At 34.4% G+C, this 16,328-nt stretch overlaps 2 protein-coding genes across 2 annotated transcripts; one reads left to right on the forward strand and one right to left on the reverse strand.

Annotated features, from left to right (window-relative positions):
• Window positions 1-422: 422 nt before the first annotated feature.
• LOC111496765 (patatin-like protein 7) lies at window positions 423-2,988 on the reverse strand. The gene is made up of 3 exons (XM_023147269.1): window positions 1,886-2,988; window positions 1,404-1,466; window positions 423-1,273 (listed from the first exon to the last, which is right to left on the reverse strand). Exons 1-3 carry the CDS (start codon window positions 2,846-2,848, stop codon window positions 986-988), a joined length of 1,314 nt encoding a protein of 437 aa, XP_023003037.1. The 5' UTR covers window positions 2,849-2,988; the 3' UTR covers window positions 423-985.
• Window positions 2,989-6,684: 3,696 nt separating this feature from the next.
• LOC111497397 (vacuolar protein sorting-associated protein 2 homolog 2-like) lies at window positions 6,685-16,291 on the forward strand. The gene is made up of 19 exons (XM_023148185.1): window positions 6,685-6,841; window positions 7,231-7,275; window positions 7,458-7,492; window positions 7,583-7,633; window positions 7,994-8,098; window positions 8,181-8,252; window positions 8,457-8,528; window positions 8,789-8,869; window positions 8,987-9,022; window positions 9,126-9,184; window positions 9,487-9,542; window positions 10,802-10,828; window positions 11,580-11,696; window positions 13,860-13,970; window positions 14,536-14,648; window positions 15,414-15,491; window positions 15,610-15,669; window positions 15,782-15,894; window positions 15,937-16,291. Exons 1-18 carry the CDS (start codon window positions 6,802-6,804, stop codon window positions 15,821-15,823), a joined length of 1,200 nt encoding a protein of 399 aa, XP_023003953.1. The 5' UTR covers window positions 6,685-6,801; the 3' UTR covers window positions 15,824-15,894; window positions 15,937-16,291.
• Window positions 16,292-16,328: the final 37 nt, after the last annotated feature.

A 16,328-nucleotide genomic window follows, 5' to 3' on the forward strand; every position in this document is an offset into this window, starting at 1 on the left:
GTTATCTTTTGGAGTCTTAAGCTTGACTAATTCAATTTAATTTCCTTTGGGAACTTGGTGTATAATATGAAAAAGTTTTCAATGCAAGAAGGAAGCGTTCACATGAAAAAGGATGTAGATAAGTTGAATATGGATGGAGTTGAAAGTTTGGACCTTAATTTTTGGAAATAATTAGAGTGGCATCATTTGGAGTCAAATAGAGGAGGAATGCATGAAGGCCACCACATATTCTCTTAAAAAAAGAGTTATTTTGTCGGTGAGTGAAGGTCGAAGCAAAGCAAAGCAAAGCAAACATCAGGAAGCCTTTCCCCATTGCTTTCATGTTCTGTATTAATTGAATGTACAATATCTCTTAAACAGCCTCAGCCCCCCCTTCTTCGACCTCTCATCAGTGCAAATCCCATTAAACAACAACCATCATCTCATTCAACTTTGAGTCGTCTTTTTTCTTTTCCTTTTTTATTATTTATAAATGTCTTGAGGACCTCATGTTGTGTAGTGATTCGGAACATAATAAATCATCACACCTTTGAATGCAATACAATACAATACAATAGACGGTTAATACCCAATTCTGCCAATGGGATTTTATGTAATATCCAAACTCTCTCTCTCTCTCTATACTATAAAATCACACTCTTCCCATAGAACAAAAATTAAGAAATAAATAAATAAAAATCTCATAGTTTTCTTACTGTACAATGGGGCATTTAGAAATCCCTCATGATTGCGAATGTCTAGTCGTAAAGTACCAACAACCACACTCCAACAGGATTTTTTTTTTTTTTTTTTTTTTTTTTAAAAAAAAAAAAAAACCTGGTGGCAGTTTTGGCACACAACGCAGCTCAGCTCAGACTCGGACGTTCCCATTTCATCGCGAGCGGCAGCAGATTATAATACACAAATTGAACTTATTTGTTTGTTCTTCTTATAGAAACTAAACTAACCTCGAAATTCAGAGTGTTGGGTTTATGGGTGTGAATGATTAGCAGGAGGATATGGTGGACAGTGTGGTGGCTGAAGCAGAAGATGTTCTTGGAGATGGAAATGCTTGCTTCAGTAGTACAGTTGGCAGAAGGCTGCTTTTTCTCCTCTCTTCTTCCTTTATCACTTCTCCAGCAAACACTTCCAATTTCTCCAAATTTGTGTTCTCAATTATCTTCTTTCCTTTGAACAAAACTGCTTCTAAGTTCTTCTGGGTTAGCATTTCATCTGCCTTTTCCGATATGTTGATGGTTTTTTGGCCTCTGCTCTTTGCTCCAATGCCATTTCCCTGAGACCATAAAACAAATTCCCTTTGCTTGTTAGATGAAATTCACTACGCAGTAACCATATTGGAGAACTTGGAAACATTTATGAGGTTATATGGGAAGGAAATAGAAGAAGGAACTGGGGTTGAATACCTGAATACGGATATAATTGCTTGTCCTGTGGGGGCCAAATGCCATGGAAACAGCTTGATCAACCTATAGAATAAAAAACACACAATAATTAGCTCACCAAACCATTAAATGAATTACGCCCCATTTCTTTCTCATGCGTCTTTTAATTTATGCTAACAAATAAAGATTCTCTTGTTCCATGTATTTTATTTACTATAGTTACGAAATAATTATTTATTTAAAAGGAAAATGATTGGAGGATGCCGATTTGTCATGCATTATTTATTTTTTAAATGTTGAATACCCAAAATTAAATGCCGAATCTCTCTACTTCTCTCCTTCTGCCGACAAATCTATCCATATCGGTTCAATAGTATAATTTGTACCACGGATTTATTTATCTTTTTTACCTTTAAAAAAAACAAAAATTCTAGTTAACTAATTCATTGAATTTAATGTATGTGTTAGTTGTTACTGTAGAAGGGCAAGATCAGGTAATTTACCACATCGGAAGCGCCCTCTCCAGCGATCCTTGTGAACGCGGCTGGCGACGAGTTTAGGTTTACGGCGCCGAAATCTGACTCTCCGTTTCCGAGGGACACTACGAGGAGATCTTCGACGGTATTGCAGAAAGGAAATTCTTGCTTGTTATTCAACACGTGTGTAATTGCGGCAGCCGTCGGGTTGTTCATCGCTATGCCGCCGTCGACGGCGGTGATTTTTGTTCGCTTGTCGACTGACCACATTTGGACGGCTCCGGAGAATGTAGGTTCTGCAGACGTCGCAACGCAAACGTCGTGAATCTTGAAATCGTAACCGTCCATTTCGTAAGCGTCGGCGCGAGAAAACAAGAATGGCGCTCGTGTGGAGAGATCATAGCACGGAATCAAAACTGATTTCAACGTGTCCTTCAACGTGCACTCTCCAAACGTCTTCCGAAACAACTTCTCCACCCTCGTCGACCGGAACACTCGTCGGAAAATTCCTCCATTCGACGACCGGAAAATGTCTCGACGGTTCTTAATCAGAAAATTCAACGCTCCATCCGCCGTAAACAGAGCACTACCGTCTTTTCCCTTAGTAAACAGCAACGCCGCAAGAATGCCTCCCGCTCCAGAACCAGCAACCACATCAAAATAGTCGGCAATGCGCGCATGAGGCTTCCCCGACTTCCGACGGAGAAAATCCTCAAGATACGCAAGCGACTTAGCGGCAAGAATTCCATCAGTGGAACCTCCACCATCAATACTTAGAATCCTGACCTTCCCTGAGTTGTGCTTTCCAGATTTCAAGTCATCGCCATCCACCGGAGCCTGAGCGGTGACGTGTAGCTTCGGATTAGAATCATCGCAGCCAAAGAGAAACCTATTCTCCAAAATGGAGAAGATCTCATAAGTAAGCTTATCAACATCGAACCTCATCGACTCGATATCGTTAACCTGAGGAAACGAGGTCACAGCCGCCATTTTCCACAAATTGAAGCAGCAAAATCAAACGCTAGAGTGGATTGGGATCAGAAAAAAAATGGAAATGGAAATGGAAATGATGAGAATTAATTGCAGAGAAATAGGAACAGAAATAGAAAATGAAGAGATGAAGAAGAAGGAAGTGGCGGGCGAGTTTATATAGCAAAGAGAGTAAAGAGTTAGGTACGTGCGGCACTGAGCTTGGGGTTTGCGCGCGTGCGTTGTATTTCATCTTCCCTTATTATTTTTGTTATTTATTTTTTAAAATATTATGAGGGAGGAACATTCCTTGAATTTGATAGACGGTTAAATAATTTTCTTCTTTTGTTTTTTTGTAATTAAAAATGTAATTTCCTCGAGAGGCGTGTTTTGCGGAGGAAATTTAATTTAATAATCTCACAATGTCTGTTAATTGAAATACAATAAAATGATTCTCCTATTTATAATTAATCTACTCTTTTTTAATTCCTATTTATTATAAACAACTTCAAAAAATAAAAAATCAAATGATTTCTTAAAATACAATGATGGATTATTTGAAAATTAGTTAAACAAATGGTGGAAGATTAGAGAAATTTGTTTACATAAATATATAAGCTAATGTGTGTCAGTTGGTAAATATAATAATTCCATTTCCAAGCATGACCGTTAAAATGATTATGAATTAAGCACTTTGTTTCAGAGGTTTATAGAATTAAAAAAAAAAACAGGATAATAAGTTTATAAATGAAAACCTGGTCAATTTATATATTTTATTTATATATAAAATAAAAATATAGCCAATAATACTCATGGGGTGGAGGTTGATGATCTCACTTTCCTACGCCCTTCCCTAATTTAACCACCACCGACACTTCTATTTCTTTATTTATTTTCTCCTCTTTTTTATTTATTTATTATTATTTGTTTATTTTTTTAATGTTGGGGTTTGTTTCATCGTCCATGATTCATGCATAATCTTATTTCCTTTATATGGTTTATATTTTTTAATTGTCTTATACGGGAGGAAAATGCGACATTTGAAGCATTATAATATGGTAAGGAAAGGAAGTAAAATATAATATGGGGATAACAATGAAAGGGACAATGAAATCTGAAGGGGTGATTGTGTCACCCATGGAGTTGGTAGGGACACCGCTAAAAATAAAAAATAAAACAATAATAATAACAATAATAATAACAATATAAATGAAAAGAAAAGAAGAAAATGGAAATGAAGTGGTGGGTGGCTAATTAAAGGCATCGCTTTAAAAAGAATTGTCATCAAAGTTTTGTTTGGATTTCAACATTGTCGTCACGCTTTCTTGTCCCCTCCACTCTTTCCCCATTACTTTGCAACATATTCCCTTTTTTATAATTACCTTTAAGGGTTAATCTCTCATCATTATATTTTTAATTTATGTTTATATTAAATGGTAGGATCGAGTAATGAATAGGACAACTAGCATGGAGGCTCTGAGCATTTGAAAAAATAAATGGCCAGGAACATATTTTCAAAATTAGGGAAAATATAAATTTAATTTTTAAAATAATATACCTATTAAAAGGACAATAGAATTACTTAAAAACAAGAATTTATCGAAAATGCAAGTAATCAAACTATTTTTTTTTTTTATATGTCAATTAAAATAGATCGCCTAAAAGGTTAGAAAAAGAATTTCTTTTTATATATGGGTTGAATTTTAAAAAAATAATAAAATTGTCGTGTGCAATTATAAGGTAAGTAGCTGAGAAGGATTATAATTATTATATTTTTTGTTTTTGGAAAGTGAAGGATTAATATTATAAGATGTAAAAGGAGCAGGGTTTGTTGACGTGCAGGGGAAGGGGGGGCAACTGCAGACATTTGATTGGGTTAAATTATTAATATAATAATTAATGTTTTAGTTAGAGCACTAATGATTAGTATTAATCATAACTCATATAAGTTTTTTTAAAGCCAAAAATAAAATAATGTGCGGAATATGATGCCCGAATACCATAATTTGTCTGATGGTACTGTGCAGTCAGAATCAATATTCTTTTAACCCATGTTTTTCTTCTCCTCTTAATACATTAATGTTGCTGTTGGAATCCCTCACTTTTTTAAACATATAATAAGTCTTTAGCATATCATTTTACTTTTAATTCCTTTAGAATTTAAAATTATATTATCTATTAATCTATTTATGGTCTATCACATTATATCAATTCAATTAAACCTTATCTAATCAACTTGTCAGGCCCACTACCATGTTGGTGGTTTAATGTATTTTTAGCTATTTTATGGAAATTTAAAAATAACTTGTGATGTATATATTAAATAAAATGATGTATTAACTAACTAATAATAATAATGTGATTGAGGGATTATATTAGGGATGTACAAGTACTAGATTTGATTTCTTATATTAACTTTGGTGTGCAATTGGGAGTGTATAAACATGATTAAGGCATTTTTTTTTTTTAATTTTTTAAAATTATGGAATGAATAAATAAAAGAAATGTAAGTTAGAATATGAATAATTGAGATTTTGGTGGATAAGACATGTAGATGGATGAAATTAATTTAATGAGAGGAAGAGGACGTTACAGACGAGAGGGGAAAGGACAGAAAGGTCAAAGAAAAAATACCCATTCAAATTACAAATTAAATCAAAGATAGAAGGAGAGAGGATGCAAATGGGAAGGGGCTTTTTAGGAAAACGACGTACAGCTTCGCCGACACAATTTCGAACGCAAAATCAATTTCTTTCTTTCTTTTTTTTTTTTTTTATTTTTTAAAAAACCCGCTGGAATTGCACGTTTGGTACACGAACCCACACGCTTGCTCTTATGGTCTCTTTTTGACCGCTCAAACTATAGCTTTCTTTTCTTTTTCGTTCGAAAAATCCTAAATTAACTCGGTCAAACCTGCATTCTAATAGTTAATAGATAATCTCCTCTTTAGCAGTTTTAGGATTTTAAAATGTGTCTATTAGAGAGATGTTTCCACACTCCAATCAATCTTGTTGTTGGCACACTGCAATATGTCTGGCTCTGATACCATTTTTAATAGCTTAACTCTACCGTTAGCAGATATTGTTTGTTTTAACCGTATGTATTACCGTCCGTCTCACATTTTTAAAAATGTTTCTACTCGGAATAAATTTTCACATTTCCATAAAAAATATTTCGCCAGACTCTTATAATCATTATAAACCAAGCAGTCAAATACATATCATTTTGCCTAATAACTAAACCAACCTTAGTAGTGCATGCCAGAATTTTGTTGAAATATAATTGCTTATTTGTTTTGGTAGACGCTTTGAGAATGTTCATACTATTTAAATAATTACTTGTTGCAATGTGCATTATTGCATTTGCATGGTTGTTTATTTTATGACTACACCTTATATCTCTATCTCTATCTTTCTCGATTAGATTGAGACATTGTAACAACATAATCTTTACAATAATGTAGGCTTGTATTAAAAAATTCAGCTATCTTGACTAATAAGCAATCAAAATATGAGCATAATTCTATCTGGAATTCCAATTATTCATTTCTACTTTTAATATTAAAAAAATAGCTAATTGATTTGGGCCGAAATGTAATGTATTGAACTTGGTTGGGCCTGGGCTATTTGTTGTCCAATTGGCAAACCAAGAGGCCCATCTTGCCGAAAGACATTTACTGGTCCAATTTGCGATAATTCGCAATTTTTAATGCTTTAATTGAATAATTATTGTTTAAAATTAAATACAAAATTTATATTTTAGAAAATGCAAGGTAAATATAAGACTTCAGGAAGGGCAGTTTAGGCAGTGCAAATTCGTAACGGCTACTCTTCGAGGCTTCCTAGTGTGACCTCCCACTCAGCTTCCAATTCCTGCATTTGTCTCGGGAACTGTAAACGTCGTCGTACAATTGCAATACCTACGCTTATTCCCACTCTGGTTCTGGATTTAGCTACGGAAGTGGAGAAAGAACCATGAACATGAACATCTTCAGGAAGAAAACCTCGCCCAAAGGTCTCATAAATTTCTCCCACCTCCGATCTGCTCCTGTTCATATCACGATTGCCTTAGATTTCTCAATGCCACTCTATTTGCCTCGTTTCATGCTTTCTTTCTCAATTTCACTAACTTTTTTTCTGTAGATTTCCCTAGTTTGTACGATTTCGGGGTCAATTTTGAAGATGATCAATCTTAGGATTCTTTTCCTGTGGTAGATTAAAGGCGTCATTTACATTTGTCGTACAGTGGTAGGGGCTTTACAGGGTGCAATGAGAATGATAAATGGGATTCCTCTTATTTTCTTGTAACTATTAAGGGAACTTTAGTAGCCTTGGGTGCGATTACTGCATAAATCCTATGCGGCTTGATTAGAGATGTGCGATGACATTGTGCTTTCGTTTCAGATGCCCTTCGCACCAGCAAGCGAGAAATGGCTGTTGCAACTAGAGGTGAGTTAAGGGCCAAGATTCCCTTTCCTTGACACGTGCTCTCCTCATCATTCATTACTACTTCATCAGGAAGATACAGACCTGAAATTTTATACTCTACAAGTACATTTATGAAACTCCGTCCTTGAATTTTCATTTTTACAAAATTCATACCCTAAACCTTGTATGTTATCTATTTTTAGGCATTGAGCGAGAAATTTCATCTCTTCAGCTGGAGGTATGGTGTGAGCTCCCTTTTGATTTTCATTTTTTATTACCATCTTTGCCTTTTTTTGCTCTTAGATTTCCCTACTCTTTATAACTTCAGGAAAAAAAATTGGTGGCAGAGATAAAGCAGACTGCCAAAACTGGAAATGAGGCAAGTTAACTTTCCTATATGTCAATTGCCAACCATGTTCATCTTATCTAGCTCCACTAGTTAGTTATTCATGATTCCAAAGCTTCAAATTAGTAGCAGTATATCGTGGGCTTTGTTTGTGATAAGTTTTCTTCTATGCCTTCGTGATTACTGGGGTTGGTTTGATTTTTTTGGTTCCATGCAGTTGAATGCTTCATTTTTTTTCCCTTGACTGCAATTCTATGCAAATTGCACCTACATTAAGAGTGTGATTTACTGTTGATAATCGTATTGTTGAGCACATACGGATACCTTTTTTTGTTACTTTTATTAGTATCCCATTATTATGGCACGAGTAAAAATGTTTTCATGTTTTCATAGGCTGCAACTAGAATCCTAGCTCGACAGCTTGTTCGTCTACGCCAACAGATAACTAATTTGCAAGGGAGTCGTGCCCAAATTCGAGGTGTAGCTACTCATACACAGGTCACCATCCTTACTGTGGAAACTTGTTGACCTTCTGTTTTAGTTTTGTGAAAATAATTGGCTTAATGCTGGCTTCGTCTAGGCTCTATACGCTAGCACTTCAATGTCTACTGGAATGAAGGGTGCAACAAAAGCAATGGTTGCAATGAACAAGGTAGGCACGCGAAAGGAATATGATAGCCTTAATTTTTTTTTTTTTATGATTCTACTATTTTAATGGTCTTTTGCAACAAACTAGCAGAGAACTGGAAGTAAAACTAAGGGACTATTTTTAACAAGAGGAAACTTGTTAGTTTGTATATCATGTTATAACCACACGATCATTTTTATCATCTTTGTTTTTTTTTTTTCATTGCAGCAAATGGCACCAGCAAAGCAGGCAAAAGTGATTCAAGAGTTCCAGAAACAGTCGGCACAGTTGGACATGACGGTAACATTCCCAGTTTCACTATTTATTTTTTCTTGCTTCAATAGTTATTGAATACCAATTACCATATAGTTTCCTGAGAAAGGGAGAGTAAGTTGAAGTACACAAATGACCAAATTGAACAGTTTGCTTTAATAGATATATCTGAAATTGGGCGTAGCAATGAAACAAGAAGTAAAATTAAAGGATTATTTGTAATATTATTATGTCCTAGATTATTTTTTTTTCTTGTTTCCACTCATGTTCCTACTTGGTTTCTCCAGATTGAAATGATGTCAGAGTCTATAGACGAAACTTTAGATAAGGATGAGGCAGAAGAGGAAACTGAGGAGCTTACGAATCAGGTAATTGTTACAACATATTTAAGGTTACATTAGCTTTTACATATCTTTAATTGAACTTTAAATTATATTCAAGGATTTTGCTTACTTGGATACTTGTTTTTGTTGCTCTCTTCGTAGGTGCTTGATGAGATTGGTGTTGATATTGCATCCCAGGTTGGTTTCTTGACAATTATAACGTTTTGCTAAATGAATCTTAAATTTTCTTCACTTTGAAAATTTATTGCTGTCTGTAACATTGGATTTTTCCTGTTGGCAGCTATCTTCTGCGCCCAAAGGCCGGATTGCAGCAAGAAAGACTGAAAATACTGTTACAAGGTGCCCTTTGGATTGCCATTTGAATTTTTCTTTCTCGGTAACATTTATATGTAACCTAACGCTGGTTACATTCCTGCTGATTTGAATATAATATGCATATAATATGTTGATTAAGAAAGATGTAATATAATGTTTTAATGGAGGAGATATTTCTTTGTTACTAGTGGTGATGGGTTTATCATTGATAAATGAGCATAATCAAACAAAATACTAATCTGGTGGTCATATAACATCAAGAAATTTTGTACCTTCTGCACCTGCTAGCTTGTATTGAGCTAACAATAATTCAAATTTGCTTTCAGCTCTGAATCTCCTGATGTTGAGGAGCTCGAAAAGAGGTTGGCATCTCTTCGACGAAACTGAACTGAGATCGAAATCCACAAAGCTGTGAGAATTACAAATACATGAGTTTTATTACATGTAAAGTCAATAATGTTGTTGTTGGTAGCACATTTGTGTGTGATATGAAATCATATTTCCCTTTAATCCGTGTAATGTATATTTTGTTGTGGATCTTGGAAGCATGCTTATACTAAATCCATGCAACCACAGCCTAGATATGAAAAAAAAAAAAACTAACCCAGTTGGTGTGTCGAGTCAGATTTGGTTGACTTTTTCCCTTTTTTTTTTTTTTTTATTATTATGACAAATGTGGGGTCGAGATCTGAAATTTAAATTGGGTAAAAATTTTGAGGTTAAACTCCACTAGAATTGTAATATAAATTATTTGATAATGAAAAAAAAGTCATAAAATATGAATTATAATAATAATATAAAGTACATCAGCGGACAAGAAGGCTTTGATCAAAATTATTATTATATTTTCTTATATAAGATGAAATTTTCGTTTGTGTACTCTTAGTAATGGGACATATGGCCTCAAAAGCTAGCTGAATCCAATGATTAGATAAAAAACAATTTCCTTTTTTTTTTTTACAATTTTAACCTGCCATTCAATATTGTTAAATTAGGAAATTACGAGAATATCCCCCTCTTGATGGGAGTAAAAAAAAAATTATAATCGAGAAGAATGGACAGAACATTAATCAAAGTCCAAGTAATTAAGAAATATTTTTATTCACAGTTGAATTTACCATTTGACACATTCCACGCGCTCCTTTATTAAAATATGCATTAAAAATGGTGAAAATCTCCAAAATTGCTCATTCTTCTTCATTTCCAATTCCTTTTATATTTGTTTTTCTTAAAAAAAAAAAAAGAAAAGAAAAGAAGTTATACTCCGTTTCTCAAATTTACCGTCTTCCTTTTCTATCCCACCCCCTTGCAATTCAATTTTCAACCGCAGTTCTCGCTTCCATCCTCATCCGCTTAAGCCTGCCTCCTCCTCCTCCTCCTCCATAGCTACACCTCTGCGATCATCTTCTTCATAATTAACCCTTAATTCATCCTCTCCTCCTCCATTTTCCGCTCCCCTCCCTCCCTCCCTTTCTATCTCTAATTGTAAGTTTTGTATCTCGAGTTATCTTCTCTANTTTTTTGTTTTTTTTTTTTTTTTTTTTTTAATGAAATTGTTGGTGATTTCGACATTTGGGTTTTCGAATGACCGGCAGATTTCCTTCTTGGGGCTGCGACGTGATCGTTTCTGTAGATAATCAGTGTTCGCGCGAGGAGGATCGGGACAAGGTGATGTTTTCTTGGTTTGGATTTTTGCTGTTCTTTTTTTTTTTTTTTTTTTTTTTGGGAGACTTGAGCTTGTAGACTTTTATGCTGCCCTAAGGAATTTTCATTGGATTGACTGGTACTTGATGTCCTTTGCCCGGGCATTCATTCTTTTATAGTGCATCTTTCCCAANTACACGCTGTTCTTTAATTTTGCAATGTTATGTACATACATACAACAATGAAGTAGTTTGCGTAGATTTTTCCCACAATAAGAGATTTTAGTATTGATCGAATAGGCTGTACAAAGAGGGCTGAGGACGAGAAGAGCTTCTTAACTATTGTTGAAAAAGGAAATGAGTAATGAAAATTTTCCGGTAATAAAAACGCAAAGAGAACCTTAATTGTCCCCGCAACTCTTTTAGATCCGTTTTTGTTCTCAAAATTTATTTGTGTGGTTGATCTACTTTTCAATAATTAGGTCTACTTTAGTTTTGAAGCTTAATTTCTGTGTACCACATCGATCAATTTATGGCAGAAAGAGGGAGTATTTTTCTGATGTAATTTATATCCATGCTTGATCAATAGACTTATATGGATTGCTGTTTAATATTGAGTGTAGTTAAGGAAAACTTCTGCTTTATATGAAATTCATGTACATGGAGGGATGCTAGTTTATTTATTTTTATTTTACTTCATTCTTGCATTTAGCATATGCTGTTCTTGGTTAACTAGTCCACTCTTAGTAAGCTCTTGATTTTCTCCCTTAATGTAGCAGCTATGCAGAGCCAACTTGTATGCAGTGGGTGTAGGAGCATTCTTCTTTATCCTGGAGGGGCTACTAATGTATGCTGTGCATTATGCAATACAGTCACCTCAGTTCCTCCTCCTGGTATACATTTTTTTTCTTATCTATTATTTCCCCCTTTTTTTGTAGTTAAAAAGCGTCAAGGAATTATAAAAATAAATGCAATGTGCTAAGTAAGATGACTATAATCTACTTGACTGACTATTTAATTTGGGCTGGAGGAAGAATGGTCAAGTGAGTGACTCTGTTTGCTAATTCAAACATGGCATGGAATTCAATTGTGATTGTTTTCAACTCCTAATTCAATTATGACATGGATATGAAATTATTCGAAGTAATAGACAAAATTATCACAAAATCTGAAAGTGTCTATTGGGACTCGAGACAGAAGGGAAAAAAAAAAAAAAAGACTGTTTTTAGAGATTGAAGTCTATTTTTGTAATTGGGGTTTGGACTTGTTTTATGTGACTGATTTTTTATATGCCTTTATATTTTATTTCATTTTTTATAACATATGTTCGTTTTCTCACCAAAAAAAAACATAGTTTTTCTCTCCGCTCTCTGCTAAATCTTGAACTTTTCTAGTAGTTTCATTTCAAGTATGTTGGTATTTGAGAGTTTTGGACTAGTTACCATCATATTTTATATGTTTTGCTTTCAGATATAGAGATCTTGTATCTGAAATAGGTTTTTCTTAACTGGACACAAAATTTAACCCAATAAAGGATGTACAGGTAAAAAGTAAGTATAGTCCCCAAGAGGGTCATGATGTGAGCTAGAACTTATATTTACAAGAGCATAAGAAAAAACATTTATATGGTTTATCCCAAGTTCTCAACAATTTGGTCTTTTATTTCTTCTCATGGGTAAATGATTGTTTCTTCATTTCTGATGAGCGAATATCTTTTGTGCATGATTATTGTGTGCATTGCACTTTCTCCCGATCTATCTATGTTTGAGTAATGCCCTAAATTCTCACTAGAGCTAATAGATAATCATTAGAAGAACCATACTGTTAAGACTATCAATAGATTTAAAGTGTAACATTAGACTTTCGATGAGGTGGGAATTTGGCGTGTATATAGTTCTTGGACCAAGGTAACTAGCCCTTTTAGGATTTTTATTTTTTTGGTGGATGGTGTGGTTTTGGATAGCCTCTCTTCTGTCTTTCATTTTTTAAGATCCAGTTGTAATATTTTCTATGTTTAATGGGGTAAATTAGTTAGAAGACAAGAATGAGGGGTGCATTTGTGATAGTTTTTTAAACAAAAGGTAAAATAAGCGATGAAGTAGACCATCTGTAAAATAGGATTACTGTAATCTGCAAAGGAAAAGGATGTCATTATGGTATTTCCTTCTTTGTGCATTTCATGTAGAAGTGAGATCAGAATTTAGACAATCTCTTTTGCAATGGTGATTCTGATAGATGATTGTGATATAAGGATATTTTTATTTCATAAGGCACCAAGAAAAACAGGGCTGTGATATAGACTGCTTTGCAAGTTTGGAGTCTTGTGGATTTGGGCACAAGTAAACTTTTTCATAATGGAATATGTTCATGTGAAGAGGTTCCAAGTGGAAGATTAGTGTGTTTGTGGCCATTTGTGGAGTATCTTTTTATATTTGTAGGCTAAATCTATCAAATGCTCCCTTTGTAGGTAATTCACAATTCAGTCCTTATATCTTTTAAAATTCTCGATTTTACCCTTAATTTATTAAAAAATCTGAATTAAGTCTTTCAATGACAAAATCTAATAAAATTTATCAGAATTTTTTACCAGGTCTGATTTGAATTTGGCATCTATATTTTTATGCTTATTTGATAAAGATGCAAAATAGATGATAGTTGGCATAATAAATCCATGAATTTAGGTAGTAGGCCCTTTCTTTTTGCACTCCGAATTAGTTTTAGGGAACCATCATCCTTCAGGTTGTCTCCTCTTCTTTTTTTTTTTTTTTTTTGAATATTCTGTCCTACGTTTCCCAATAAAAAAAGGTAGTGAGCAGAACAAATGAGTTGAACCAGAATTGCTTATTCACGACTCTTGTTTTATTAGTTTCTAGCTTTTTTTTGTTTTTTTATTTCTTAAAAATTGACCATTAAGTTCTGATACAAGAGGTATGTAAACGTGTCTCCATTCCTATTAACATATGGGCCCCAGCAACTGCTTTTAGTTGGTCATAGATATTTGTGGTGTGGTAACGCCTTCAAAGTTTATACCAAAAACTTGGGCCTTGCATTTGCAGGAACAGATATGGCTCAACTTATATGTAGAGGTTGCAGGACATTGCTTATGTATGCACGTGGGGCAACAAGTGTTAGATGCTCATGCTGCCATACAGTGAACCTTGCACCTGGTAAGTATTTGAATGTGATAGAGCCCCCATATGTGTTTGAGCTTTGATTTATTTAATGAACTAGGCATAGCAGTATGACTTGGGCATTGAGATGATTGAGTGATTGATTTTCTCCTGTAATTCTCTTGGTTCTTTTTCATTTCCTCATCTTTGCTCTCTTCCTTTACTTCGTATGCTCTTGTATTCTTCAAGGGAAAAAGTATATAATATCTTTTAAAGTAGGTTCTGCTTTGCTTGACAACAAAAAAATGGTTATGTTGTTGCTAGCCAATTTTCTCAAGCACTTCTGTTGTATTGCACTTTTTTTTCCAATTTTATCGATAAGGATTTGTTCTAAATCTTCTCATTATTATATTGATGCAACCTAGAGGAATTGTTTCTTAGTTGTTTTTCATTTCCCAATTGGGATGTGGGATCTTATTTGTGCCAATTCTGGTCTTGTTTATGCTGGTTCCTGCATTATGCTATTTATTATTAGACGCTCAAAGTTTTCTGATGTTATAGCAGTTAGCTAGGTTACTGAGTTCTAATGTTTGGGTGTTGTGACTATTTTTAAAAAAAAAAGCTACAAACCAGGTGGCACATGTTAACTGTGGAAACTGTCGAACAACACTCATCTTTCCCTATGGAGCTCCATCTGTCAAGTGTGCGATTTGTCACTATGTTACTAATGTTGGTGTAAGTATAATTCGTTTACTTCGTGTGGCTGCAGAAATTTCTTGATGTTCTTAGTTAGGTGAGTCAACTGAATGTCATGGGTTGGAAGTACTCTCTTGATATGAAGCCTTACTTTTCTTCCGTATGCCTCCATTTATCCCATTAACCCAAAAGATTAAGCTGATAGGTTATAGTAAATTTAACACTCTCCTTCACTTGTGGGCTTGATAATTTGTAGAAGACCCAGCAAGTGGAAAACAATATTAATTGAGGAGGAAATGACATTATAGGGGATCAAACACCGGGCCTCCTACTCTTATTCCATGTTATAAATCACCAATTATCCCAAAAGGTTTAATTAATGGGTTATGAGAAATTTAATCTCATATCAATACCATAACATTTATAAATACCTAACTAGCAAATTTTGATTTTGAAAAGCAACTTAGGCTAGTTTCGATGTGATTTCAGTAAAACTTGTCTAGCTTGAGAGGATACAACTAGATTTTGAGGTCGAAACGAAGGTGGTACAGTTTGTAGCAGTCTTATACTTGTTAAATTCCTAAATAATCATTCTTTTCTGCAATTGGGTTGATTGGAAATATCAAGGAAGAACTAAAATGTAGAAAACTTGAGAAACACGTAAGCATTCAAGACATTTAGTTTATGAACTTTTCATGAACCGGAAGTGGTGCAATTACGATCTGTTAAATGCTTATAAATACATTTTCTCGCCTGATATTTTTCTCTGTTCTTCATGCTTTTTCCATTTATACCTCTTTGCAGATGTCCAACGTGAGGGTTCCTATTCCAGTGCACAGACGAAATGGAACAATTAGCTCTGGGATGCCCCCTGCATCATCAGTATGCTCTCAAGCTTTTCATTTCCTACGTCCTTCCTTTCAGGCCTCTGCGTGTGGGGGGCTATTATTTTTATTATACGGCATAGTTGATTTGGTATAACTATTTTCATTTCTTGCAGTCTCAGAGCCAAACTGTTGTAGTTGAGAACCCTATGTCTGTTGATGAAAGTGGAAAATTGGTAAGTACTCATGCTGTTCATTTGGTTGTTTTTCCTTTACCCTCTGGAATCGTCTTTCTCTGGTTCATTATGAACTACAGAATGTGTTGACTCTTAATATTCTGAACGATAGGTGAGCAATCTTGTTGTCGGCGTCACGACGGATAAAAGGTAACACGGTGGAGAGGATGGTTGATTGATGGCATTTACTATTATCGGTTTAAAAAGGATGGGAGGAAGCGATCTATATATATATATATATATATATATATATATATATATATATATATATATATATATATCTTTAGTACATTACTATACTGCTTGGGATATGAATATGGTTTTGGAAATTTCTGTATAGTTTGTCTCTGGATTTTCCCTCGAAGTCGTCATTCATTATTGAGTCAACGTCAATTTGAGGTTCAGATAAGTTTTTACCCTGGGAATGTGATGTATATTGTGGACCAGAAGAATTGGATATATAGTGTGATTTTCTGTACCGAATCATTGAGCTGTCTCGCAAGTAAAAATATTATACATCCATTGTATCCCCCTTAGGTAAATGAGTATAAACCCTGTCTTGTAATTCTGTTTCCTTGATTGGTGATATGATATGCATTTCGAATTTCACTGGTTTTGTTCAGATCTTTTAAGCATTCATCTCTCTTCCTATCTCTACT

The sequence above is a fragment of the Cucurbita maxima genome, unplaced genomic scaffold (assembly GCF_002738345.1).
Source record: "Cucurbita maxima cultivar Rimu unplaced genomic scaffold, Cmax_1.0 Cma_Scf00023, whole genome shotgun sequence".
In the NCBI taxonomy this organism is placed as follows: domain Eukaryota; kingdom Viridiplantae; phylum Streptophyta; class Magnoliopsida; order Cucurbitales; family Cucurbitaceae; genus Cucurbita; species Cucurbita maxima.